The sequence below is a fragment of the Centroberyx affinis genome, unplaced genomic scaffold (genome assembly GCF_046629955.1).
Source record: "Centroberyx affinis isolate AG114_WGS23_722 - 3 ecotype Tasmania unplaced genomic scaffold, CSIRO-AGI_Caff_v1 ptg004290l_1, whole genome shotgun sequence".
NCBI classification, from domain to species: domain Eukaryota; kingdom Metazoa; phylum Chordata; class Actinopteri; order Beryciformes; family Berycidae; genus Centroberyx; species Centroberyx affinis.
The window spans coordinates 1-26,571 of record NW_027282009.1 but is presented as its reverse complement, the minus strand read 5'-3'; the positions used below and the strand labels follow the sequence as shown (position 1 = coordinate 26,571).

At 41.8% G+C, this 26,571-nt stretch overlaps 1 protein-coding gene across 1 annotated transcript; it reads left to right on the top strand.

Moving 5' to 3' along the window:
* On the top strand, window positions 1–25,600 carry LOC139664498 (uncharacterized; the record flags this gene model as incomplete). Its single annotated transcript, XM_071543345.1, has 4 exons — window positions 1–279; window positions 20,587–20,707; window positions 23,241–23,386; window positions 25,423–25,600. Coding segments are annotated over exons 1-4 (724 nt in total), but the record flags the coding sequence as incomplete, so codon positions are not given.
* Window positions 25,601–26,571: the final 971 nt, after the last annotated feature.

Sequence of the window (26,571 nt, the reverse complement as noted above, 5' to 3'; positions counted from 1 at the left end):
ATGTACGTGCTGTGCACCCTGGCGGTGCTGACCCTCCACAGCCTCTTCAAGAGCCGGCACAAGGCCTCGGAGGCCGCGACCTCGGAGGCCGGGGAGCGGACCGACCCGCCGGCGGACGGAGCCCCCGCCGAGGGGCCGGGCGTCGCCGCGGCTCGGGGGCGGAGGGGCGGAGGGGGCCCGGGCCCCGGCGACTCGGGACCGACTGACCGCGGACCCGAAGGGGAGCCGGGAAGAGGAGACGGCTTGCGCAACGTCCCCGACAGCAGAAAACGAGTGCAGGTGAGAAGAGGGAGATAGAGAGAGAGAGAGGAGGTAAAGGACAGGTCAGGATAAAGAGATGTGAGGTAATCCAGGCTGGAGAATGAAGAGTTTTCATCGCCGCTTCATTTTAGGTGTTGGCTTATTTTCTTATTTTACTGAGAAAAAGGCGGAAATCTGTGCATGGGTAAACAGTAGGGTTCGACTGATATGGGTTTTTGAAGGCCAATACGATACAGATAATTTTAGACTGAAGCCACTGATGGCAAACATTCAGTACACTTAAATTTGCTAATTTTCATGCAAAAAAAAAAAAATCTTGTTGGAGAGGAAAAGCCTGGAACTGAAACCCAGACTAATTAAATTGTTTTAGTGTCAGCAGCTCTTTAAGGCAGGGAGAGCCACTCCCACTCCTATTCAATGGTAGGAAAACTCTGGGATACATTACTGCTTTTAAAATGAAGAATTAATTTGCAATAAACAAAATTAGAACAATTCAGTTAATAAAAAAAAATGTGCAAAGAAAATCAACTGCCATGCCAGGTTTTCCAGACAGTTTTTCTGTAGCTGCGGTCAGGAGGAACCTGGTGTACAGACATTCAAACTTCATAATTGTTTTACTTTTTTAAAAACATAAATTAGTGTTATTGTAGATACTCAACTGACCAAATGTAGGAAGGATAAATTATAGAGCTGCAACGATTAATCGATTAGTTTTCAACTATTAAATTAATCGCCAACTATTTTGATAATCGATTAATCGGTTTGAGTCATTTTTTAAGAAAAATAAGTCAAAATTCTCTTATTCCAGCTTCTTAAATGTGAATATTTTCTGGTTTCTTTCCTCCTCTATGACAGTAAACTGAATATCTTTGGGTTGTGGACAAAACAAGACATTTGAGGACGTCATCTTGGGCTTTGGGAAACACTGATCCACATTTTTCACCATTTTCTGACATTTTATAGACCAAACAACTAATCGATTAATCGAGAAAATGAATGAAAATAATCGTTAGTTGCAGCCCTAGAGAGAAATTGTTTGGGTAGTCATTTCTCTCCACTTGTTTTCAGAGTTACAGGTACTGACACTTCTATCTGACACTTTCCAGCTGGTATTAAGGAATTTTAACACGTCGGTGTAATGCAAGGCAGCTCCGGGGTTTGTGTGACAGTGTTCCGGGGTGTAAACTGGGTGTGTTGGGTTTTCTGTTCAGCACACACACATCCACAGCTGTAGGCTAATCACGGTATGCGGCAGTTAAAATCGATCGGTCTGATGGAAGCCGTGGCGTTCCTCCCAATCGCAGAGGAATGCGAAGCGGAGGCGTGACGTGGGATCGCAGGATTTTCCTCCGATAACATTCGTTTCAGAAATCCCCTGACCTTTTTGACTCGCGGGCCCGGGCCGGGTCCCTGCCTTAACGTGGGGGGTGGGGGATGGGGGGGGGGCCAGGATCGGATCATGCGTTACGTAACCCGGGAGATGAAGTTAATCTGACCGCAGCGTCCTGGAGGCTGCCGGTTCATCCTCCACACAGTTTAATTTGTTAGTTTTTCAATTCTGTGGGTTTCTGCCTCCATCCCAGCTAACACCAGCCCTGTTCTTTGCACCTGCATGGACTACTTTCTGATCTACTTCCATTCAAGAAGTCTGATGCATGGTACAGAGTAGGGCTGGGCGATAATTCAATATCATCGTTTATCGTCTTTCAGTGGAATCATATCGTGATGATATGGAAGATATTTTAATATCGTGACACAAATTTCTGCTGTTTAAGTTGATGATGACAAGCAAATTTTACTTAAAAACTCTGATAAAATGAGGTATAGTAGGAATATTATTTGAATATTTCTGTTTTGTTTGACATCACACCTAACATCACCATTCATTTAACGTGATTTTGCATACGTGAACCATATCGTGATATATATTGATATCGAGAAAAATCCTTATGATTATCATGATATTGATTTCAACCATATCGCCCAAAAGTACAATATACACACACAACAACAAATCCTCAAAATTAGGATGAAATATATAAACTAGAACAAACATTATACGAAATTACAAGGCAGTGTATATACAACCACAGGAAATTTACAACATCCGTTCCATTAAAATTCATTTGGAATGGTTGCACTTAATGTGTGCATGGTTGATTTGTTTTTAGCCATATTTTTAGCATCACTAAGAGTGTAGAAGCAGTTTTACATAAATCTATTATTAAAATCCCTTAAAGCCCAAGGTATCATTTTTGACACAAGGCATTTCTGAAGATGCCAGGATTGCTCAAACTGAATATTTTTCTTTTGAAATTTTTGCACAGGCGTTCTTGGACACCTAATAAGCCTTGTGCATATACTGGAATACATATGTTGTCGTGAAAGTTAGCATGGTGGTAGACAGGCAGGCGATACAAAACATACATGAGGTTTTCACAGCAGCATTACTCCCTCAGCCTCGTTACACAGTTAATCACACGGTTACTACGCAGGTCTGGAAAAGTATTAAAAATGAATTTGATCATTCCCAGGTCTTGAATAGTTTGGGAATTTGAAAAAAATGTCTGGAAAAGTCTGGAAAATGTTGCGGTTCAGGTCCGATACACACATAATTCTAGCTTTTATGTTGTTGTAGAGCCACTTTGAGTCCACAGTTTTTGTTGATGTGAAGAATAATGTTCAGACAGAGGGACGCTCTTATTACCCAGCCGCTGTCAGCATGCATTATATCAAATACCCACCAAAATCAAATCCGGTCAAGAACATAGGGTCTGGGAAAAATATGGAATTTTAAAATGGAAACCGTGTAGGAACCCTGCCAATCATCTCACATATTCTGATATTTGTGGCTGTGAAGAACAATCTTCATCTATACAGTGATATGACCTAGTTAGCAGGGGCAAGATGTCTATCTGCGTAAATCATATTGAACACCAGACAAAATCTTCAAAAACAAACCAAGGTCTGGAAAAAGTATGGAATTCTTTCATTGAAAATGTGTAGGAACCCTGTAATCAGCAGCAGTTAATCAGCAGAATACATGCTGGAGATAAAGTATAGAACTCCTATCTATACAAAGTGGCCCACCTTGAGCAAATATGTCAAATACACATACAGATGGTACAAAATGAGTACAGAAAACAGCACTATCTTTATATGACCTGTGTGTCCTTTCATCTTCTGTATCTCAAATTGATTCCAAACTTGCATTGACATGAACGATGGTGTGCTGGACTCGGCTGTCACTGATTGTTTATGTCGGACCTGATATGAAGGTCTTTGCACTGAAACCTGGTTTCCCAATAAAACCCAATAAAACCCAAATAAAGATTGCAAGTGAAGTTGAATCGCGTCTTTCAACTGTCGGCTGTCAGTCCTCTCTGTCCAGGTGTGTAAAAGTTTTATTGTATCATATTTTTTTCATATCAAAATTCCCTTTACTTTTACTTCCAGGAAACCTGTGTATTTTTTAGTGGTTCCTTCATATCGTATCAGTAGGCGACATAAAAACTCCCAGCTAATAAAACAATCACAGATTTTTTAACAACAACCCCCCCCCCCTCCCACCATTCCCCTCCCGTCATATAAAGCAATAAAAAAGAGATAAAAAAGATAAAAGTTAAAAAAGAGTGTCAACATGGTGTGGCGGAGAAAAGCCTGTTTTCCTTTTACGATATTGAAAAAAAATTTAATTGCGATTATTTGACAGAATATTGTGATTTAAGTTTTTCTTGTCATACATTTTGTAGAACTTAAAAATTGTTGAAGGAAAAGTGATTTTGCTAAAAAAAAAAAAAAAAAAGTTATGATGAAATGTTTTCACCATTATCGAAATCCGGATCCATCAGAATCCAGTTTGGACGCCCCTCTTTCTCTCTTTGCAGAAGTTCATATTGCGATTTGGATTCTAGTCCGGTGACTGGATTTATTCATTTTGAAGAACCTGTAATGTGTGAAGCTCAAGGTTAGGAACAAAGCAGCGAGTCTGTTTCCATGTTTGTTGGTTGTTGGTTGTTGTTGTTTGGATTTGGGAGGCGGGACAGCAGGGAGACACACGGCTCCCTGGAGACTTTTGTGGCTTGAGGGACGCTGGTGCAGTGTTGGTGCTGGAGAAGGAACTGGGTGTAGTGTGACTCATTCATAATTCAACTGTTGAGTGAATTATGAATCTCTCTCTCTCTCTCTGTCTCTCTCTCTCTGTCCTCAATTCAATTTCAATTCAGTATGCTTTATTGGCATGAATGTCAGGTGAGCAATATTGCCAAAGCGTCAAGGATAATACAATTATAAAACAATTATTACAATGAAATACAACAATGATATAGGAAAAAAAAAATATATATATACATGTCTCTCTGTCAATTCAAATTCAATTCAGAATCTCTCTGTCTCTGTGTCTCTCTCTGTGTGTGTGTCTCTCTCTGTCTCTGTGTCTAGCTCTGTCGCTCCCTCTCTCTGTGTGTGTGTCTCTCTCTCTCTCTCTCTCTCTCTCTCTCTCTCTCTCTCTCTCTCTCTCTCTCTCTCTCTCTCTCTCTCTCTCTCTCTCTCTCTCTCTCTCTCTCTCTCTCTCTCTCTCTCTCTCTCTCTCTCTCTTCAATTTGCTTTATTGGCATGAATGTCATAACAACAAAATTGCCAAAGGACAATCAACAAAAGGGATACAACTGATCTAACAACAAAGTAAACAGTGGATACATTACTGAATAAGACAGAATCATTTCTGCTACTAAAATAAATCAAATAAGATACTCTCTCTCTCTCTCTCTCTCTCTCTCTCTCTCTCTCTCTCTCTCTCTCTCTCTCTCTCTCTCTCTGTGTGTGTGTGTGTGTCTCTCTCTTTCTCTCCCCCTCTCTCTCTCTGTGTCTCTCTCTCTCTGACTCATTTGTTTACTGTTTAAATCAACGATTGCTTAGCAACCGCTTCGATTTCTGACGTGAAAAACTCCATTACCCATCATGCCTAAGTTAATGTTTTGAGGGAGTGGGAGGGGCTTAGTGTCTGTAAATGGCGTCAGTGGATCACTGTGACAGCAACAGCATGGTACAGTGTGTATGTGTGTGCGTGTGTGTGTGTGTGGGGTCCACCATAGGAACGCCATGCATTTTCACACAGTACCTGCTGAAAGCTTGTGTTACACTCAATATTTTAGAGGATGGGGAGGAGTAAAGGCTGGCATGTGTTTCAGCAGGGGCACATGATCACCACACACACACGAACACACACACACACACACACACACACACACACACATAGACAGCGCTGTTTTAATATTTCAGGCAGGGGGGGGGAGGAGAGCTGAGCAGCGCCGTGCTTCGTTTGTGGCTGAAATATTTATTCCTCCCGCTGGATGGAGAGGACGGGGAGGGGAGGGGAAGGGGAAGGGGGGGGGGTGAGGGAGGGGCTACAGTGGGGGGGGGGGGCTACAGGGAGGCATGATGCTGGCTCAGAGTCTGCTGTTACTAAGGAACAGGGAGAGGAAGCAGCATGTGTGTGTGAGCGCGCGTTAAGAGACAGACGCATGGAGTAAGGGGGTCGGCTGGTGGCGTTGACACAGATCTCTGCCTGCGTCTGTGTGTGTGTGTGTGTGTGTTTTGTATCGGTAAGGGAAGCTCCAGCGATGCAGGGATGATCGGGACGGTCAGGCCGCAGGGAGGGAGGTGAGTACCGTCCGAACACAAAGAGGAGGGGGGGGGGGAGAGATGGAGGGATGATGAAGGTCGGGAAGGGAAAAGACGAAGACGTGTTGATCTGAAGAGGAGCGGGGGGCAACGCAGAGGTGGGCGAGAGAGGTTCATATATATATATATATATATATATATACAGAGAGAGAGAGAGAGAGAGAGAGGCACAAACAGCAGGAGTAATTGTATGAGATGGAGAATGGGTTGTAACCTAACCAGGGGGGAGTATTATGTTTCCCACTGATGACCTGAATACGGGTGTGTGTGTGTGTGTGTGTGTGTGTGTGTGTGTGTGTGTGTTGTGTGCTCTCTACTCAGATTATTTCCAGCAGGATATTGACATTTTTTTTTCCTCCCTCCTGTGTGTCGGGTTCGCTCACACGTCCCCATAATCCTCCCTTTTGTGTGTTTTTAATGGTTTTTTTTATTTTTTATTATTTCCTCCACGTGTGCTTATAGTTAAAATTCCTGTGGTTATCTCCAGAATAACGCTCATGTGGGTGGGGTGTGTGTGTGTGTGTGTGTGTGTGTGTATATCGCAAGTCAACCCAGTCATGTTGCCTGTCTGCGGTGTGGTTGTGAGCAGACAGGTTTTGACACTGAGCGCATGGTGGCTGGAAAGAGCAAATGATTTGACCTAGTTTTTTGGAAAAGGGAGGGAGGAAGAAGAGGAGGAGGAGGAGGAGGGATTTGTAAGTCTCCTTGGGAGGTAAACGGAACAGGAGCAGAAGAATGTGTGTGTGTGTGTGATGCACGGGGGCCGGGTGTCGACCCAATCGCATACTATCAAAATTAAACCATTCACTACCAAAATTCAGCCCTTTTTTTTTTTTTTTTTTTTAACGGTTAATTTATCGTCTTTCATCACCATACCTGTGCTAAAAGCTAAGCTGACTGCTGATTGGCTCGCGAGGCTCACTAGTTGCCACAGACAGGAAAAAACAAACGTGAAATCATGTTCTTAACATAAACGTTGATATAAGACGAAAATTTCACTGGTACCAATTTATTTTTAAATGCATTAACTTTAGCTATCCTTATTGTCTAAAACATTTTTTTTGTTCCTTATACGTCAAATTACTCACTAAGACGCTCTGATCAGATCCTCTTTATAGTCCCCTTTGTATCTGAGGAAGTTGGTAAAAAAGCTTTTATGTTTCGGGCTCCTTCTGATTGGAATAAGTTATGTAAATATCCGTTCTGTCATCATTTTGCTTATTTAAAAATGCTTTGTTTTCTCATCTTAAAACAGATTGCCTATGTTTTCAGTAATGCCATCACTGGTCCTTTATTTCCTTTATTTATAGATTGATCCTTTCTCTTTTTTATTGTGTCTAGTCTTTTAGTTAGTTTAGTTATTTTTTTCTCTTTCTTTTGTTATTTAGTTTGTTGGTTGTTTGGTTTGACATCGTTGTGTTATATATCATTGTGTCTTGTACCGTTCAGTTTTCCATTTGTTTTGTGAGTATTTGTTTGGGACCCCCTTGAAAACGAGATGATACATCTCAAGGGGTTTATCCTGATATAATACATTTCTCCATAAATGCATATAAAATCTATTGCCGTTCTATTCTTGAAATCGTCCTAAATGTGATGTATTGTAGACATGGTTTTAAACATTTAAAACTCAAGACATTAAATGGCGCTAATAGTTCCAATAAGGTGTTGAATCTGATAGTTTTGATTAAACCAAATCCAGTCAAGAATACATAACTTCCGGTTAATTTAATGGCGTCAAGACAGACTGGAAAAAATGCTCTCTCTCTCTCTCTCTCTCTCTCTCATAGGAATGAATAAACTAACAGCGTACTGTAACAGAATAAAATAGTCAACTCTGAACAGTGTGATGATCTCAACTGGGGCTGGGCGATAATTCAATATTATCGTTTATCGTCTTTCCGTGGAATCATATTGTCATGATATGGTGATTTTCGGATATCGTCACATACAATTCTGCTGTCTAAACCGATGATGACAAGCAAATTTTACTTAAAAAGCCGCACACTGTCTACACTTGCATAATACTTTATTGCAATGTTTCGGTCATAAGAGCTTCATCAGGTAAACATCACACACACACACACACGTTTGCCTGATGAAGGTCCTATGACTGAAACGTTGCAATAAAGTATTATGTAAGTATAGACAAGTGTGCAGGGTTATATTTCTTTCTCAGTATTTACCTTTTTGGTTTTTGCCTATATGCATCTGTCACTCAAAGACTTTTAGGTGTGCAAAAAATCCTTTTTCTTTAAGGAATATTATTTGAAAATTTCCGATCTTTCAGAGTAAAACCCACTGGACTGTGAAGGTGCTAGACTGTAGCAGATGGCTGTGTTGTACAAGAAGCATCTGCCGCCTGGTTTGGTTCACCGTGAGCTCTGGATGTAACAGGCAGGTCGGTCTGAGGAAGAGCTCTTTGTTCACCCGTCCTCAGAGAATCACCCACACTGGATCTGAAGAGGTTTTTAATTCACCCCGGGGGGGAAATAAAAGCTTTAAGGCATCCCTTAAAGCTACAATGCACAACTCTTCTGACATTAGAGGTGCATTAAGTCAGTTTTTTACTGTCCCATGGCACCAACGGACCATAATATATCTGTTTGATTGGGTTTTTGATCAATACCATGACTCAACCATTACTGAGATTTCTGGCTTTCAAAACTCAATTTCAACACATACTCTGTTTAAAGCAAATGACAAAGCAGTTTATCATTATAGTATATCGTAGGGCTGGGTAATATATCGATATTATATCGATATCGTGATATGAGACTAGATATCGTCTTAGATTTTGGATATGGTAATATGGTGATATGGCATAAGTGTCTTTTCCTGGTTTTAAAGGCTGCATTACAGTAAAGTGATGTCATTTTCTGAACTCACCAGACTGTTCTAGCTGTTCTATTATTTGCCTTTACCCACTTAGTCATTATATCCACATTACTGATGATTATTTATCAAAACCCTCATTGTGTAAATATTTTGTGAAAGCACCAATAGTCATCCCTACAATATTGTCGCAATATCGATATCGAGGTATTTGGTCAAAAATATTGTGATATTTGATTTTGTCCATATCGCCCAGCCCTACTTACTGAACATTTAGCCCACTTCGTAGAAAATACCGAGATATATATCATGTATCGCCATTCAGCCTAAAAATACCGAGATATGATTTTTGGTCCATATCGCCCAGCCCTAGTATTTAGCATGGTGATATATTGCCTCTTCTCTACACGTTTCTGCTGGATCTCTGCTCTATTTAGCTAGCTTACTCATTCTGTTGTGAAATTTGACTTTGTTTCTGTCAGTTCAGCCCAGTGTAAGCTGTAGTCAGTTGTTGTAATTCCTACTGCTTGCCAATAGAGGGCAATAAGTCCTAATGACTTACTGCCCCTTTAAAATGGCAATGAATAAGCAGGATTTATTCTGCATTATCAGGCTGTGTGTTCAGGCCTAAATCCCCTGTCTGCCTGAAATTGGCTGTTCAGTGACGTTGGGGACATTTTGGGGGCGTAAACCATTTCCTGTGGGCGTGTCTTGTGGGCGGGGCCAGCGGGGAGACGGTTGTGTCTGTCGAAAAAGAACAGCGAAGCAAAACGTTCAGAAACACGGTGAACATCAGAACGTCAGATCGGCTGTGGAGGCTTCATGCTGCCGGTCAGCAGCCTCAGGACAGATGACATCATCAAGATGAGTGACAGGTGTTGGGGCGGGACCTTGACCCGCTGAGGAGGAGGAGGAGGAGGGCGGGGCTAGCGATACCCGTCCTGCCTGAAGGACAAAAGCTGCGGAATTCATAACTCTGATTTTCAAATAGTCCCTATCCCTCTCTCTTCCCTCGCTCGCACCGTTTTTCCTCCTCATCCTCCGTGCCGATTGGCCCCTGGTCCGCCCCGTGTCGTCGTAGTGCGGGGATATAAATAGCTGCAGCCTGAGGGGAAACGTGATCAGGAGTCGAAACGAGCCTGATGTCACACTGCTGCTACGTATTCTGTATCAAACAGATTGAACATTAGCACAGTGTCGAATGCTGAGGTAATCCAGAGAGAGAGAGAGAGAGAGTGTGTGTGTGTGTGGAAGGGAGAGAGGGAGGGAGGGACACTTTGCAACTGTAAACACACATGAACACCACATGAATACATGCGTAACGCTTTGGAAACGTCTCCCAAACATATACATACATACATACATACACACACACACACACACACACACACACACACACACACACACACACACACACACACACACACACGTCCTACCTGATTTGAAATGTAACCCTGAGGTCTGCAGAGTGGACAGTTTGTAGGGGATGAATGTGTCAGCAGCTGTCAAGATTAATAACGCTTTTATATTTTGTGTGTGGGGTGGGTGGGTGGGGGCTTTAATGCATGCACACCAGTCCTGCCAACATCTTTCTCCATCCATAAAGCTCTAATCCACACCTTCCCACTGCGCGCTGTGTGTGTGTGTGTGTGTGTGTGTAATACCTTCTTATCCAGGAGGTTTAAGTATCACAGGTATGCCGATTGTGAGAATGAATCATTTGTTGGGCAAGATCTGTGGATATTTCGGTCAGCAGCAGCGCGAGGCCGTGGTGTGAATGTGAGCCGAGGTTTGCGGTGTGTGTGTGTGTGTGTGTGTGTGTGTGTGTGTGTGACAGGTCTGTGCTTTTTGTATTCTGACATCACATATGACATGTTTTTATTTAAAGGTCCCATATGGTGTAAAGCAGGACTCCAGTTGCCTCTGTGGTGATAAAGGAGTTGGATGGTCTATCTAAACATGGTGAAAGTATCAAAACTAAATCCACACAATCCATATTAGTGCAGCGAGCCTCTAAACGAGCCGTTTGGACTTCCGTAACTTTGTGACGTCACAAAGGTTCGCTCATTAGCATATTTGTAAGAAATAATAGACTAACAAAGTGTTTTTTTTCAAAGCGGTTGAGCGGTTGTCGTTGTTTATTTACCGGAGAGTTTTCCCTACCTGTAGCTGCCCGGGCCGCGGCGTCTCACGTTTCACTCTGGAAACGGTCAGCCAATCGGGAACAGAGGGGTCGTTAATATTAATGAGCCTTAAAGACACGGCGACAGAAACGGCCTGTTCTTGGTAAGGCTCAGAGAGATGCTGGAAAATGAACGTGGAGAAATGGATTGAGAGTGTTTTTGGTTCATGACACCACACACACAGCTTTGAATGGACCTCAAGACACAAAATCAAACTCTGGAGAGTGGAGAGTATGGGAACTTTAAGATGTGACATTTTTTTTTTACATATTTCTACTTGCCATTACATATTTGTGACAACATTTGTTTCCTGTGAATACTTGATTTCACCTGCAAAGCGACAATTCGCAGGAGAAAATGTCATTTTCACGTGGGAAGTTTCACACGTTCACATATGAAAACCACCGTTAGAATCCAAACGGGGGGTTTTCACGTGAACGTTTTGTAAGGGTTCGGCGGAGGTTTAGAGCAAATAGATTTTTATTGTTAGGCGTGTCTAGTGAGAGACCGGGAGATAACGAATTCAGGCTAATGAGATGCAGCAGAGAGAGGAGGAGGGGGGGGGGAGCATTCCTGTGAGAGGAAGACGATGAAGAGAGGATTTAGACAGTGAAAGTGTGTCTGTGTGTGTGTGTGGGATGGTTGCGGGGGGGGGGGCGGGTAAAGTCTGATCCTTTCGATGCTAAGCCTATCCTCTCTCCTGTCATAAACGATATTAGACAGTATAGTCACAGCAGGCGGGATCGGGCTGAGGGGAAATGAAGGACAGAAAGGGGAAATGTTGACAGTACAGTGTGAGAAAATATGTTTCTGACGGCAGAAGGATCATGTTGATGATAATAATAATATTAGTAAACTGTGTTTGTTAAGCACCTTTCATACATTTAATGTCTTATCAGGCAATAAGAGGCAGAAACAGGTGATGCTCTGGTCCCTGGTGGCTTTCATCCTGTCAGTGTTAACCTAGAGACTGTGTGTGTGTGTGTGTGTGTGTTGCTGAGTGCGTATAGTTCAGCACCTCTAAATTAAAATCATGTCATCCTCCATGAATGATGCAGGCACCGCTTGGGCCAATCACTAACAAGATCCATCATCCCTCCATGTTTCATCAACTTTTTGACGTTTAATTATAGCGCTCCCATCAGACCAATTAGTGCATTTTTTTTTTTTTTTTAAACGCTTGAACATAGTGAAAAAATGCATCAGGTTTGGTCAAAATCGGACCCGGTGGTAACAGAAATGTCATGTTTGAGTTGAGCAATTTTGACCTTTAATTATAGCTTCCCTCATTAGGCCAGTTAGTGTCATTTTTTTTAAATGCTGGAACACATTGGAAAGATCCATTATCCCTTCAATAATTAGAGATGATGCGTATGACAGCCCAATCCCCCTCCTGCAGTTTCATCATGTGGGAGAAAAGTGAACTGAGTGAAACGTCTGCAAATTCATTTTGGTAATAATAATAATGATAATAATAATGATAATAAACTTTATTTGGATAGCAACTTTCATACAAGAAATGCAGCTCAAAGTGCTTTACATAAAACTTGATAATAATAGTGAAAATAAGATAGAGATGAGAATACAATACATAGAATGCATCTTCAGACATATTCACAAAATAGACATAGAATGAGCATAAAAACAGGGATAGAATGCCATAATTCATGTAAAATAAGATGGAGAATAAAACCCACTTGATAATAATAGTAAAAATAAGATAAAAATGAAGAATGCATAACATAAGATGGAAAATAAAACCCATTGAATAATAAAAATAAAGTAAAAAAAAAATAGAGTACATGGAATGCATAAAATCAAGTAAAATACAACTTTTTAAAAGAAGTGCAGCAGTGTATAAGTGCGAAGCAAAGTGAAAAAAAAAAAAGAGTTTCAGGCTTGTATCAGGAAAGTCACAGCTAGTTAAAGGCTAAAGTGAAGAGAGATAAGTTTTTAGCTTTCTTTTAAAAATATTTAGCGAGCTGGCTTCCCTGATATCTATAGGCAGTGTGTTCCATAGCTTTGTTCCCAGCACCTCCTTTAGGCCTGTTTGGCTCTTTCTAGGAATTATGGGAGTCAGTGGGTTTGAGTCTATACAAGCATCTGTCCCACCACCACTGCATCATAAATACACCGTGATAATAAAGTCTTGGCTGAAGCCAGTTTGAAACTTGTTTTAATGGATGTTCACAGATGTTTTTTTTTTTTTTACTTTGAAGTCATCTGTGGGAAACCGATGCTGCAAAAGAGTTGGAGCTGTAAACGTGCTTATAAGGCTTCTGCATACTGGCATTAATCCTGTACTTTAAATTTAAACATGTTTCAGGTTAAGTCCTGTGTCTGCTTCTAGTGGCAGAGCACCACTGCTGGCCACGCCTCCATCAGTGATGTCACAGCAGGTGTTTTGGCTCACTCTTTCAAATCTTTCAAAGACGACTGAGTGAAAACACTGTGTTAATAATAATGGAATAAGTCACTTGCTGGTAGTGTTAGGACGCTCTGCTATTAATAACTCACAAACTGGGGAACGAGTGATGTGTGCAATCTCTTAAATTGAAGTTCATGAGAATAGAATCATCTTTGGTTTCATGGTTGGTTGTTAAACTGACCTGTTCATGGGCAGTGGTGGGTAGAGTACTGAAAATCTATACTCAAGTAAAAGTACAATTACTCCCATTAAAAAATGACTCAAGTAAAAGTGAAAATTACCATTTGAGAAACCTACTCAAGTAAAAGTAAAAAAGTATCTGGTTAATAAATTACTCCAAGTACAAGTTACTTTCCATTTTAATATTTTTTAGGGTGCCAGTGCAAAATAATGAAAGAACAGCACTTGCTGATAAAACTTTCTTAGCTCTTTATAAAACAGAATATAAGTCTGTTTAACTCTAGCATTTACAGACATTATTAAAGTAACCAAACCTATTACAGCCCCAAAATGCAGTAGATACCAAATACAATTAATTAAAACTCAGATTTTCTGTTCTGTAGCATTACTCCCTGTACCAAGACCTCAGTCAATCAACTAGAGAGTGGAAACTTCTCTCCGTTCACATTTTTCATTCAGGGAAACCCATTTGTTGGAAGCTGCCTCTTGTTCTGGGTTTTGCTCTGTCATCATCGCATCGTGGTCAAAAGACAGGTGGAGCTGATTTTTCTTCCAGGCAGCTGGCAGCTTGGCCTCTGCAGTAGAGGAGCTCCTCTCCCCCCCCTAAACTCAATCCCCGTATTTAGAGCAGACTAGATGGTAGGGCTGGGCGATATGGACCAAAAATCATATCTCGGTATTTTTAGGCTGAATGGCGATACACGATATATATCTCGGTATTTTCTCCGAAGTGGGCTAAATGTTCAGTTGTAAGGCTGGGCGATATGGACAAAAATCAAATATCACAATATTTTTGACCAAATACCTCGATATCGATATTGCGACAACATTGTAGGGATGACTATTGGTGCTTTCACAAAATATTTACACAATGAGATTTTTGATAAATAATCATCAGTAATGTGGATATAATGACTAAGTGGGTAAAGGCAAATAATAGAACAGCTAGAACAGTCTGGTAAGTTCAGAAAATGACATCACTTTACTGTAATGCAGCCTTTAAAACCAGGAAAAGACACTTATGCCATATCACCATATTACGATATCCAAAGTCTAAGACGATATCTAGTCTCATATCACGATATCGATATAATATCGATATATTGCCCAGCCCTACTAGATGTAACGAAGGTATAAACGGCAAATGTAGTGAAGTGAAAAGTAGATTACTGGCTCAAAAATACAGTACAGTTTTAAAAAAAAGAACTAAAAGTATTCGTTCCTTTTAAAAAAAACAATGTATTTTTTACTTTTTACTTTTACTTATGTGTGTTACATGCAACACGTTACTACCCACCCCTGTTCATGGGTGTATGTCCTTCTAGTGTCTAGCACCAGTTTACTTTCCTTTAAACAGAATTTGATCCAACGCCTCAGAGGAGGTAAAACCAGGATGGGATCTGTGTCCTGAAGCGTCGGACCTCAACCTGAACTACCAGGCCACACAATTAATCATTGACCAATTAGTGTGGTCTGATAATAAACCCAGGGCTTAATCTATGGTCCATCTCTAAATTGTGTTCCTCAGATGCAGATGAGGGTTAAAAAAAAGAGGCCATCTGCTCCAGGGCTTAAAAGATTACGGTGAAATGAGCTCATCTTATAACTGGAGATGTCTCTTTAACCGCTGGTCCAGGATCAGACGTCGTTAATCCCCCCCTTGGCGATCCGGTAGAGCGACTGAAGGTGGGGCTAACTGTTCCCAGGTCTGTGATTATCAGTGTGTGTGTGTGTGTGTGTGGACGGGCGGGGCTGTGAAGCTCTTCCAGTCGTACCTGTCGACCGGCACACACACACACACACACACACACACCGCCTTCGATCGGATCAGGCTGTACCGTAGAGTCGGGGCAGGGGGGTTTTTAGGATGTGAGGCGGGCTGGACAGGGCCAGCATGCTGGGCTGGGTGGGAGCTCTGATCAACAAGGGCTGGCGGGACAGAGACCGAGACCGAGAGCGCTACATCCAGCCTGCGGAGCGCAAAGCACGGTCCAGACATGGGAGGGTAGGTGGACAGTCTTGTTTGTTTTTTGGAGCGGCTTGTGAAGAACCCCCCCCCCCCCCCCCCTCTGATCTGATCCTCTTCCACCGTTAGATCTCATTAATACATTCCAGGAGTTATTTAGCGATGAAGTGCTATAATTTACTTTCTTTCCACACACAAAAGTAGAGCTGCAACGATTAATCGATTAGCTGTCAACTATTCAATTAATCGCCAACTGTTTTGATAATCGATTAATCCGTTTGAGTCATTTTTTTTTAAGAAAAATACGTCAAAATTCTCTGATTCCAGCTTCTTAAATGTGAATATTTTCTGGTTTCTTTCCTCCTCTATGACAGTAAACTGAATATCTTTGGGTTGTGGACAAAACAAGACATTTGAGGACGTCATCTTGGGCTTTGGGAATTTTATAGACCAAACAACTAATCGATTAATCGAGAAAATAATCAACAGATTAATCGACAATGAAAATAATCGTTAGTTGCAGCCCTAGTAATAATAATAATAATAATAATAATAATAATAATAATAATAATAATAATAATAATAATAATACATTAGACTTGTATAGCGCTTTTCTAGGTGCTCAAAGATGTTTCACATACAGGGTAAAATCATTTATTATTAAGGTACATTTATTATAATAAAAAAATAAAAGACAAGAATAAAAAGTAGGTAGTTAAAACTAGAGGAATCACGAGATGGAGGGAAGGGAGAGAGAGAGAGGGAAGGAGGTTAACGGGTGAAAGCGAGCTTGAAGAGTTGGGTTTTGGAGGGCCTGTCTGAAAGATGGTAGGGTGTTAGCCTGTCGGATGTGGTTGGGGGGGGGGGACTGAGAAGGCCCTGTCACCCCCTGGGTCCGGAGCTTGGTCCTGGGGGTCTTTTAGAGCGGTTGCGTCCGCTTCAGACCTGAGGCCTCGGGTAGGGGTGTGGCGGGGGGGGAGGAGGTCGGAGAGGTAGGGAGGGGCCTGGTTGTTTATGGCTTTGTAGGTGGTGAGTAGTATTTTAAAGTCAATCCTATGTTTAACCCTAACACTTGTGTTGTTGTCTCTGTGTTCTGTCTGGTATGTTGTCTTTCATGGTGTATTTTATGATGGATTGAATGTGTTTTTTAATACCTGGCTACAACTAAATTTCCCCTGGTGGGATAATACAACTTGACTTGACTTGGATCCTCTTCCACTATTAATCTGATCAATTCAGTTCTCATTATTTTGTGATGAAATGTTGTAATTTTTTTTTTTGATCAATATGTTTATTGATTTTTCTTTTTTAACAGAAAATGTATAAGTAAATATATGAAAAACAACATCAGCATAAAACAAAAGGCAATAATCACACACACAAAAAAAAAATTTGCAAGAAAAAAAAAAAAGTCAACTAAAATAAATAGAATATAAGAAATAAATAAATAATAATAGTAAAAAAAAGTAATAATAATAACAAAAAAAACAAAAATGAAACATCTCAAACAAAACAGAAGTGGTACAAAGGCGAAAAACTAACAAAATTACCTTCTACAGTGGTCTGATCCAATAATATATAACATAACTGTTGTAATTTACTTTCTTGGTGAACCCGCTTTCCCTCATTCTGCCTCATCTAGCCTACTTCTCCTGCAGTTAGTGATTTCCTACGTTTCCCAGAATGCCTTTCAACAGCCCCCAGCGAAGTGGCGTGAATATTGTTATTGTCAGATATGTTTTTTTCCAGAATTCCATGACTGTCTGTAATGCAGGTAGAGAGATAACAGAGAAACTATGATGCAAAACAGTCATTCTTCTACATTGTCAAATGTGTGTAAACATCTTGTAAGTTAAATAATGGTGACATTTTTTAACAATTCATCAGTTTGCTGGGGAACTCCTGGAACCCCCCCCCAAAGACCCCTGAACAGGGCGAATATTGTTTTTTGCAAAGGTGATAGAAGCACACAAATTCCCTACTCAAGTAAAAGCGCACATACTCATTTAAAAATATACTCCGGTAGAAGTTGAAGTACCGTTTCAAATCCTTTACTCAAGTCAAAGTCTAAAAGTACGTGGTCTTAAATTTACTTAAAGTGTAAAAGTCATTTCTAATTAACTAAACTGGTTTTCTGTTGAGCGTTCCTCTGAATCCCAGATGAGAAAGAGTCTGCAGCTCAGATCACGAACCCGAACCCTAGCAGCTGAATTCACTAACGTTAATTCTCTCTCTCTTGTTGCTTCTCTCTCCTTCCTGTTGCTTCTCTCTCTCTCTCTCTCCCTTTCCTTCCTTTGTGGCGTCGCTTTGCCGAACAAGCAGCCGATCACATCTGGCTCTTGATCAGCAGTCATCAATCATCAAAGAAAATCAGTTGATGATTTCCCGAGAGTAACGAGTCCGTTTTGAAAATGTAGTGAGTAGAAAGTTCCGATTTTTTTTTTTTGAAATGTAGTAAAAGTAAAAGTCTTCAGTGAAAGAAAAACTTGAGTAAAGTACAGATACTTGAAAATCTTACTTAAGTACAGTAATGAAGTATTTTTACTTTGTTACATCCCACCTCTGTTTTTTTTGTGTGTAGTACGTGTGATGTGGATGAACCGGCACCTTGACGTGTTTTTTTGAAACATGGGTCAGTACTCCATAACTGTTTTGGTCTGGAGACTTTTGGGACTCTCTGGGGAGAAGCAGCTCAGCTTCTTATTTGGGTCACGGTTTTGGAAAAAAAAAAAAAAATGGAACTTCTGGATTTGTCGGTGAGATAAGGAGGGAAGGGAATACAAGCTGTGTGTGTTGGTGCAGAGCTGCATGTGTGTCTCAGGCTAGTGTCTTGAGTAATATGAGACCGATATCGGCCCTTTATTCAATATCAGACATTGTCGAGGTATGTCATCCTCTTCTGGTATAATGGTTTTTATGAATAAATTCTTCATTTTAAAGGCAGTAATGTATCCCAGAGTTTCCCTACCACTGAATAGGAGTTGTGGGTCTCCCTGCTTTAAAGAGCTGCTGACACTAAAAGAATCAGTCTGGGTTTCAGTGGAGAGTTTTAGTCTCCCATCATGCTCTAAATGCTGATTCAGAGGCTTTTCCACCCTGACGAGAAGACGATTCTGGGGAAACACTGAATACTTTGAGTTTTTTTTTTTTACCATTAACATAGTCAAATTAAAAGATATTGACTATTTACACAAAATATTGGCAATCTGCTGCTTCAGTCTAAAAATATCAGTATCGGCCTTTAAAAAACGGATATCGGTCGATCCCTCATATTGAGCTCAGTGATGTGAGGAAGAGAACGGGGAGACGTATTGATCGATTTGCTCCCTGGAGGGTGTTTGTTCTTCGTCAAGCGGTTTGAGTCGATCGGTCGTCCATTTGAGACTGTAGCGTGTGTGTGTGTGTGTGTGTGTGTGTGTGTGTGTGTGTGTGCTGGTATGGAGCTAAGCTGGAGGTTTAGGTTTGTCGTCTGCTGGTTTTATCGGCTGGTTGGACCCCGACCAGTGTACTGTTCATAGATGTGATCTGATTGGTCCTGTGTGTGTGTGTGTGTGTGTGTGTGTGGTCCGAGGACGCTGACCCATGTGGTTTAGGCTCAGCTTACCTGATCCAGCACTTGTTTGACATCAGACTGTCCACTAAAACTAAAACCACAATCATTTATGAAGTTAGTAATGGAAACATCCAATCTAGCTGAGTTATCTCTCCTTTCTCATTTCTGGTGCCTTTTCTCATAGCTAGATTTTCACCATAAAGGCTGCAGGTCTCTGTTGGAGGTTAAAGGTGCATTAAGTAATTTTGGAGTTTTATTGACTTCTATCAACATGTTTCTGGCCTTGTACAAAAAACACTGACAATAATAATAATGATAAATTTAGATTTTTTCCACCAGAAACGTCTCATGAGGAGGCAAAATGTCAAAAACTGCTTTTGGCATTTTGCTTTTTCAGCTTCAGAATGACATGTGTGCATCGGGGGGGGGGGGGTCCACACAGTTTTGGAAAGCCAGAAGTCTCAGCAGCAGGCCAAGTAATCACTGAGTCAAAAACCCGATCAACCCCCTGCAGATTATTATGGTCTGGTTTTGCTGCTGTGGCACAAAAAAACAAAACAAAACTTGCAACCCACAGTGCGGAAAAGCAATTTCGGCTACTCTTTGGAGGCCGATGGATGGTCTAAAAATGGTCTTGGTTGGTACAGAACAAGCCTTCGTCAGAGTTACATGACAAGGAGACAATAGATTTTAAATACCTTTCCAAAATGGCCGCCGTAGTGGACTCAGACCTGCTAGAAAACGGGTCACATGTCAAAAGTCAATGTAAAGGAGTCAACAATGAAGCTCTAAACCTGCTTACATGTAGGGTCACACACACAAAAACCATACCGCACGTCCAAGAGTGCTAAAAGATAGGCATTAGAAATAGGGCTGAACGATTTTGAAGAAATATCTAAATTGCGATTATTTTTGACTGATATTGCAATTGCGATATGATTTGCGATATTAGAGGGAATGATCATTTTCACATCGTTATTCTCATTTTCATTGAAAAACGTATTAAAGTGATTATGGTGTGATTTTTGCGGGGATCTGTACCAAACAAAGATGTTTTCTTAAGTCTGTAGAATATGATGTGTAGGCCAGGACATCTTTGCAGCACCACAATATTTCATTTAAAATGCTATTTTGACACATTTCACCTTTAACAAATATTGCGCCTCCTGCGATTTGAAAATAGCAGTAGGCCATATTGCGATTTCCATAAAATTCCGATTAATTGTTCAGCCCTAATTAGAACCTAGAAAAAATAATTCACATTGTTGGAGCGGCTGTTTCATGGTGATGCTGTCTCTCTCTCTCTCTCTCTCTCTCTCTCTCTCTCTCTCTCTCTCTCTCTCTCTCTCTCTCTCTCTCTCTCTCTCTCTCTCTCTCTCTCTCTCTCTCTCTCTCTCTCTCTCTCTCTCTCTCTCTCTCTCTCTCTCTCTCTCTCTCTCTCTCTCTCTCTCTCTCTCTCTCTCTCTCTCTCTCTCTCTCTCTCCCCCTCTCCGTCCAGCCGGTCCAGCGGTCCAGCGCTCTGCTCAGCCCGGCGGTCATGTTCGGCACACGAAAGACCTGGGACCTCGGCCACGCCCCCTGCCTGCAGGACCTCTGGAAGACAGACATCTCATTGGACGGTGAGGCTGTCCCTCAGCACTGCCGAGAGGAGGAGGAGGAGGAGGAGGAGGAGGAGGCGGGCTAAACAAAATAAAAAAAAACCGGTGTAGCTGCATTTTTGGCATGACAAGAGTGAGAGAGAGAGGGAGAAGGAGAGAGGAGGGGGGGGGGTTGAATGAATGAGAGGGAAGGGAACGTGTGTGTGTGTGTGTGTGCTGCCGGGCTGGACAGGACGGTGGATGTGGAGCAGACGTGACTCATACCTGATAGTCTTGAGCGGAGCCGGACCAGGTTCGGGCTTGATGGTGGAAAAAGGAAGGTGGAGGAAAAGGGGGTTTGTGTGTCTGGGATAGTGTCAGAGCTGTCAGAAGGAAGGAGAGGTGAGATTTCACTCGTTCGTTCGTTCTCTCTCTCTTTCTCTCTTTCGATTGTTTAGCAAAAACTCTGAAGCCGATCCCCCTTTGCTTGCTACAGTCCGGCGGGGGGGGGGGCAGGTTAACAAACACTGGCGCTATTGTGGGTAATACAGTGTGTCAGTGTGTGTGTGTGTGTGTGTGTGTCGCTGCATCTCCCTGCAGTAAAGCACTTGCAGTCAAGGTGACGGTAGAGAGGCAGAGCGCCGGTTGTGCAGAGAGAGAGAGAGAGAGAGAGAGGAAGAGAGAGAGAGGAGGAGGAGGAGGAGGAGGAGGGAAAACACATCGTCTAAAGTCAGATAGAGGGGGATGACAGATGGAAAATGGGACACGGACGAGGCTGAACGAGTCCGATTCTGGTTTTAGGCTCGACTGGCCCACAGGTGAGTCTTCCTGATGATGATGATGGTGTGTGTGTGTGTGTGTGTGTGTGTGTGTGTGTGTGTCTCAAGAGTGCAGCGGTGTGTTCACACTGGGGCATAATTTGCTGTGTCATCAAAAAAAAGACCAACAACAACCATTTTGCAGCACGTGTGAAGGCCTCAGGCTGTGTGGTTCTTCTGTTTTTAATTGTCTGTGTGTGTGTGTGTGTGTGTGTGTGTGTGTGTGTGTGTGTGTTCTAGGTCGGATGTGTTGGGTTTCATTCAAAGCGCTGTTTGTTTTGGTGTGTGTTTGCCCCAGAGTAAAGGAGATTTGGCGTCAGTTAAGCGGCCGGTGTGCTAACATGGAGAATGTGTGTGTGTGTGTGTGTGTGTTTGTGTGTGTTAGTTAATTCTGCTTAATACTTTAAGACTGACTGTGCTTCTTCTGCCGGGTCTCACTGTGCTACACTGTGCTGATTGTTCCCAGGTTGATAAGATTGGGGGGCCCCAGGGAGACTTGTAAACCTGTTGCCACACACACACACACACACACACACACTCTCAAACACAGTGTCTCCTTGGCAGGTTAATGTGTGACCGGCTGTTATCATTCATTATCTGGTTCCACTAGTTTCCATGGTATTCACTCGACCTGACAGCCATGATTAAGTCAGGAGGTAGGAAGCCAGAAAATGGAGAGAATGGGAGAAAAGCAAACACGGAGAGGGGGAAAAAAAAAAAAAGCTAATTTGGATAAATAAAGGTTAAACGAACACACAAACAAACAAATGGAGAGAAGTTTGTGCCGTCAGTTGATTCAGTTGCAGAGAGGAAATTTTATGACTGGAAAGGGCAAGTTGGGAACACATACAAAAAAAGAAAAATAGAAAATCACAATATGAAGTACTTAAAATTGCAAGAGGCTGCAATTATTTTATCAGAAGTGATGCTTCTAACATGGTGTCCTGTAAATTCAATTCAACAACGGAAAAAAGCCTTAAATTGTATTCAAAATTCAAAATATTTAAAAATCTGTTTGTACACTGTATTGAAATATATATACAATACTGTGAAAAAGTCTTAGGCACCCAAGAGTTTTTATATAAATTGTGTCTGATGTTTATTCATTATTTTTCCTGCATTAGTGTGTCAGCAGACTGCTCATTATAGTGCATTTTTTGATATTTAGAAACTTTTCATTTAATTATTTTTGAAAGCATCTTCGCTTTACTTTTTTTTTTCTTTTACATGTGCCTAAGACTTTTGCACAGTACTGTATATAAAATGATTGCAATATCCAGAAAAATAACTGCAATCTGATTTAGGGCTGAACTATTAATCGAAATCTTATGGAAATCGCAATATGGCCTACTGCAATTTTCAAATCGCAGGAGGCGCAATATTTGTTAAAGGTGAAATGTGTCAAAATAGCATTTTAAAGTAAATATTGTGGTGCTGCAGAGATGTCCTGGCCTACACATCATATTCTACAGACTTAAGAAAACATCTTTGTTTGGTACAGATCCCCGCAAAAATCATAATCATTTTAATACGTTTTTCAACAAAAATGAGAATAATGATGTAAAAATGATCATTCCCTCTAATATCGCAAATCATATCGCAATTGCAATAGCAGTCCAAATAATCGCAAATTAGATATTTTTTCAAAATCGTTCAGCCCTAATCTGATTATTTGTCAGTATCCCTAGCGGGACACAAAACCACAATCCGCGTGCGTCATCAGTCTGACTGTGTTTGTCCCTCCTGTGTGTCCGTAGCGAGCTCAGTGGACTTCCTGATGAGTGATGGTGAGGAGGACGGCTCCTTCCTGTCTCTGCCGCCCGCCGCCTTCCCCCAGCGTCCCTCTCTGAGCGCCGAGCTCTCCGACACAAACCCCCCGCCCAGCCAGCAGCTGCTGATACAGGTGAGAGACGAGACTCACCCGTGGCTGTGCTGTCTCCGAACTCTCCCGGGACCTTCACCCTGTGGACGAGTGGCTCTGCTCTGACTGACTGTGGGCGGGGCCAGAGGCTCCAAGGAACTCCAAACCCAAATCTGTGTAAAGCCTAGGGGCTGGGCAATAATTCAATATTATCGTTTATCGTCTTTCAGTGGAATCATATTGTGATGATATGAAGATATTTTGATATCGTGACACACATTTCTGCTGTCTGAATTGATGATGACAAGCAAATTTTACTTAAAAACTCTCATAAAACGAGGTATGGTAGGAATATTATTTGAAAATTTCAGCTAACATTACCATTCGGTTCAATGAGATGAACATGAATTTGATTATTTAACGTGATTTTGCATACATGAACCATATCGTGATATATATTGATATCGAGAAAAATCCTTATGATTATCATGATGTTGATTTCAACCATATCACCCAGCCCTAGTAAAGCCTGACTTCTAATCATAAACATGCTACTGAAATGGCCATCTGCTATTCTACTGGCTGATCTCTGGTTCCAGGTGATGTCACATCTATAGAGGATGACATCACCTGGCACCAAAGATCAGCCAGTAGCAGTATTTGTAAACTGTGCGAACGGATTTGTATTGTGAATCCGAGGGCACGGTTTAGAAATCCGGTTTACACATTGAGTTTTTTTTTTTCTTCTACCATGTGACCCCAGAGGGGCTCCGTAGACACCTCTGGTCCGGAGTCGGATAAAATTTTGACGGATGATTCATTTGGCACTGCGACCTGAAGTTTAAAAAAAAAAAAAAAGACATTATACTGATCGGCGTGATGATGGATAATGCCGTATGACTTGACCGAACCGGCGGGTCTGACCCGCGGGACGTCCCGAGCTGCGGGGTGACGGGCTCGGCTGCTGACGTCAGCACAAAGAGCCGAGACACACCGGCTGACCGAAGCAGGCGGGCCGCTCCGCTGTCAGGCTGCTCATCAGACGGGACGGCCCGGCCAGTCTGATGCCTTCATCAGAGCGTGCATGCTCACACACACACACACACATACACACACACACACACACACACACACACACACACACACACACACACACACACACGCTTGCTTATCAGCCATTTTTATCGCTGTAGTGGTGAAACTGCTGTATTGTTGAAATATCTTGAGATGATCTGATTAGATGTCAGAGCACCTTGCTGCATAAATTTGCATTAATGAGGAAAAACTAGTATTTCTTATCTGATAAAGTATTTATTCTTTTTCTAAACAGATATTTAGTATTTGAAGTCAAGACATTATACATTTAGTAGTGAATGCTTTAAAATAGAGTTCATATTGATAAGTGAAGACAAGTAGGTTGATAGAAAGAGAGAATTTGCTCATTAATGCATTAATTAGGTTACTTAATGACCTCATTAGCATTCCTTATTGTGTTTAACATATGGTGATGATGGCCTCTCGTTCCTCCATCTTGTTGTGCAGTTGTCTGGTTTTCTCTCCCCCTCTGTTCACTTATTGCTCATTCCCGTTTTTCATTTTCTCTGCTCCCTTCCCTCTCTCCCCTCCTTTCTCTTCTTCTTCACCTCCGTCTTTCCGCGGCGTCGCCGGCGTCCGCAGACGGTCGCCTGGTCCTACTGCTGGACTGCTGCCCATGTAAACGGCCTCCTCCTCCTCCTTCCTCACCCTGTAGCTCAGTGTGTCTCTACCTTTCTCTCTCTCTCTTGCCTTTCTCTCTCCCAGTCTAACCTTTTCTCTCTTGTTCTTTTTTTTTTCTTTCTCATCTTTTCATCTCATCTCTCTGCTCTTGCTGTGTACGGTTGGCTGCAGTCTGATTCGATTGATAGCGGCCCTTGGAAGAGCTGTAGTGTTAGATGTCTGTCTGTTTAAAATTAGTCATGTGGCCTGAAAAACACGTAGAGAGATAACGTTTTAGGTCCTAGTCGCACATGATTGGACGTGTGACTTGTCAGGGTCTTTGATGCATCTTCGTGTGTGTGTGTGTGTGTGTGTGCGCGCAGACCCTGCAGGAGAAAGTGTGTGAGTTCCAGGCTCGACTGCGCAGTGAAGAAGTCACGCGGCACCTGCTGCTCCAGCGGCTGCAGCAGAGTCCGGAGCAGAGAGTCCAGGAGAAGAGCAGCGTCATCCAGGAGGAGGAGGAGGAGGAGGAGGAGGAGCCGCCGCCTGCCCCGCCCAGCGGTGAGGGAGGTGGGGGTGGGGGGGGGGGGGGGGGAGCTTAAAGCTGCACCGGGAACAGATTGTTACGTTATAATACACTCGTCTTATCAGCCTAAATCGGAGGCCCTGAGAAGATGCAGATTCTCCCCGTCGGTCCAAATTGGATCCCGGTGGGAAATCTTCCAAGGAGAAACGAATTGAAACGAATCTGAAATTTTTTTTTTTTTAACAAATTTTTTTATTAAATTTCAACAAAAAAACTGCAGACATACAATCAGTTAAAAAAAGGTAAACGTAACATAGCAGAAATATGATGTGCAAAAGAGGTTGAGGTTTTATACTAAGTTCAGCTTAGAAATAAATAAATAAAAATAACTAATTAAAAATAGTAATAAACAGGAATTAAAATAAATAAATTATACAATTCTAATAATAATAATAATATTGGCAAAATAAAAATGTATACAGAAAGATGTACATGTGCAAATACATACATACACACACACACACACACACCAGCACACATACGAATCTGAAATTTAAAGCTCCGGTCCGCGACTTTCCTCCTCGAGACAGGAAGCGTTATTGTTAGCCCCGCCCTCCTCCTCCTCCTCCTCCTCCTCCTCCTCCTCAGTTGGTCAGGTTCCCACCCCCGACACCTGTCAGTCACCTTGACGATGTCATCTCTCCCGAGGCTGAGGTCACACCGGCGGCGTAAAAAGCCTCCACAGACGGTGTTTCTGAGCGTTTGGCTTCACTCTTCTTGGTAACACTTTATAATAACCATCATTAATAAATGGTAAATTGATAGTTAATTAAACTTTAGTTAATAGTTCTTTTACTGTTAACAAACAATGAAATGATCATTAATAATGTTTACTAATTATTAGTAATGCTATAATTTATGTTATTTTATCATTAGTTTGTGTAATATAAAATCATTTGTGTAAATTATATATTGTATCATAGCTGATAAGAGATGGTAAAAAGGG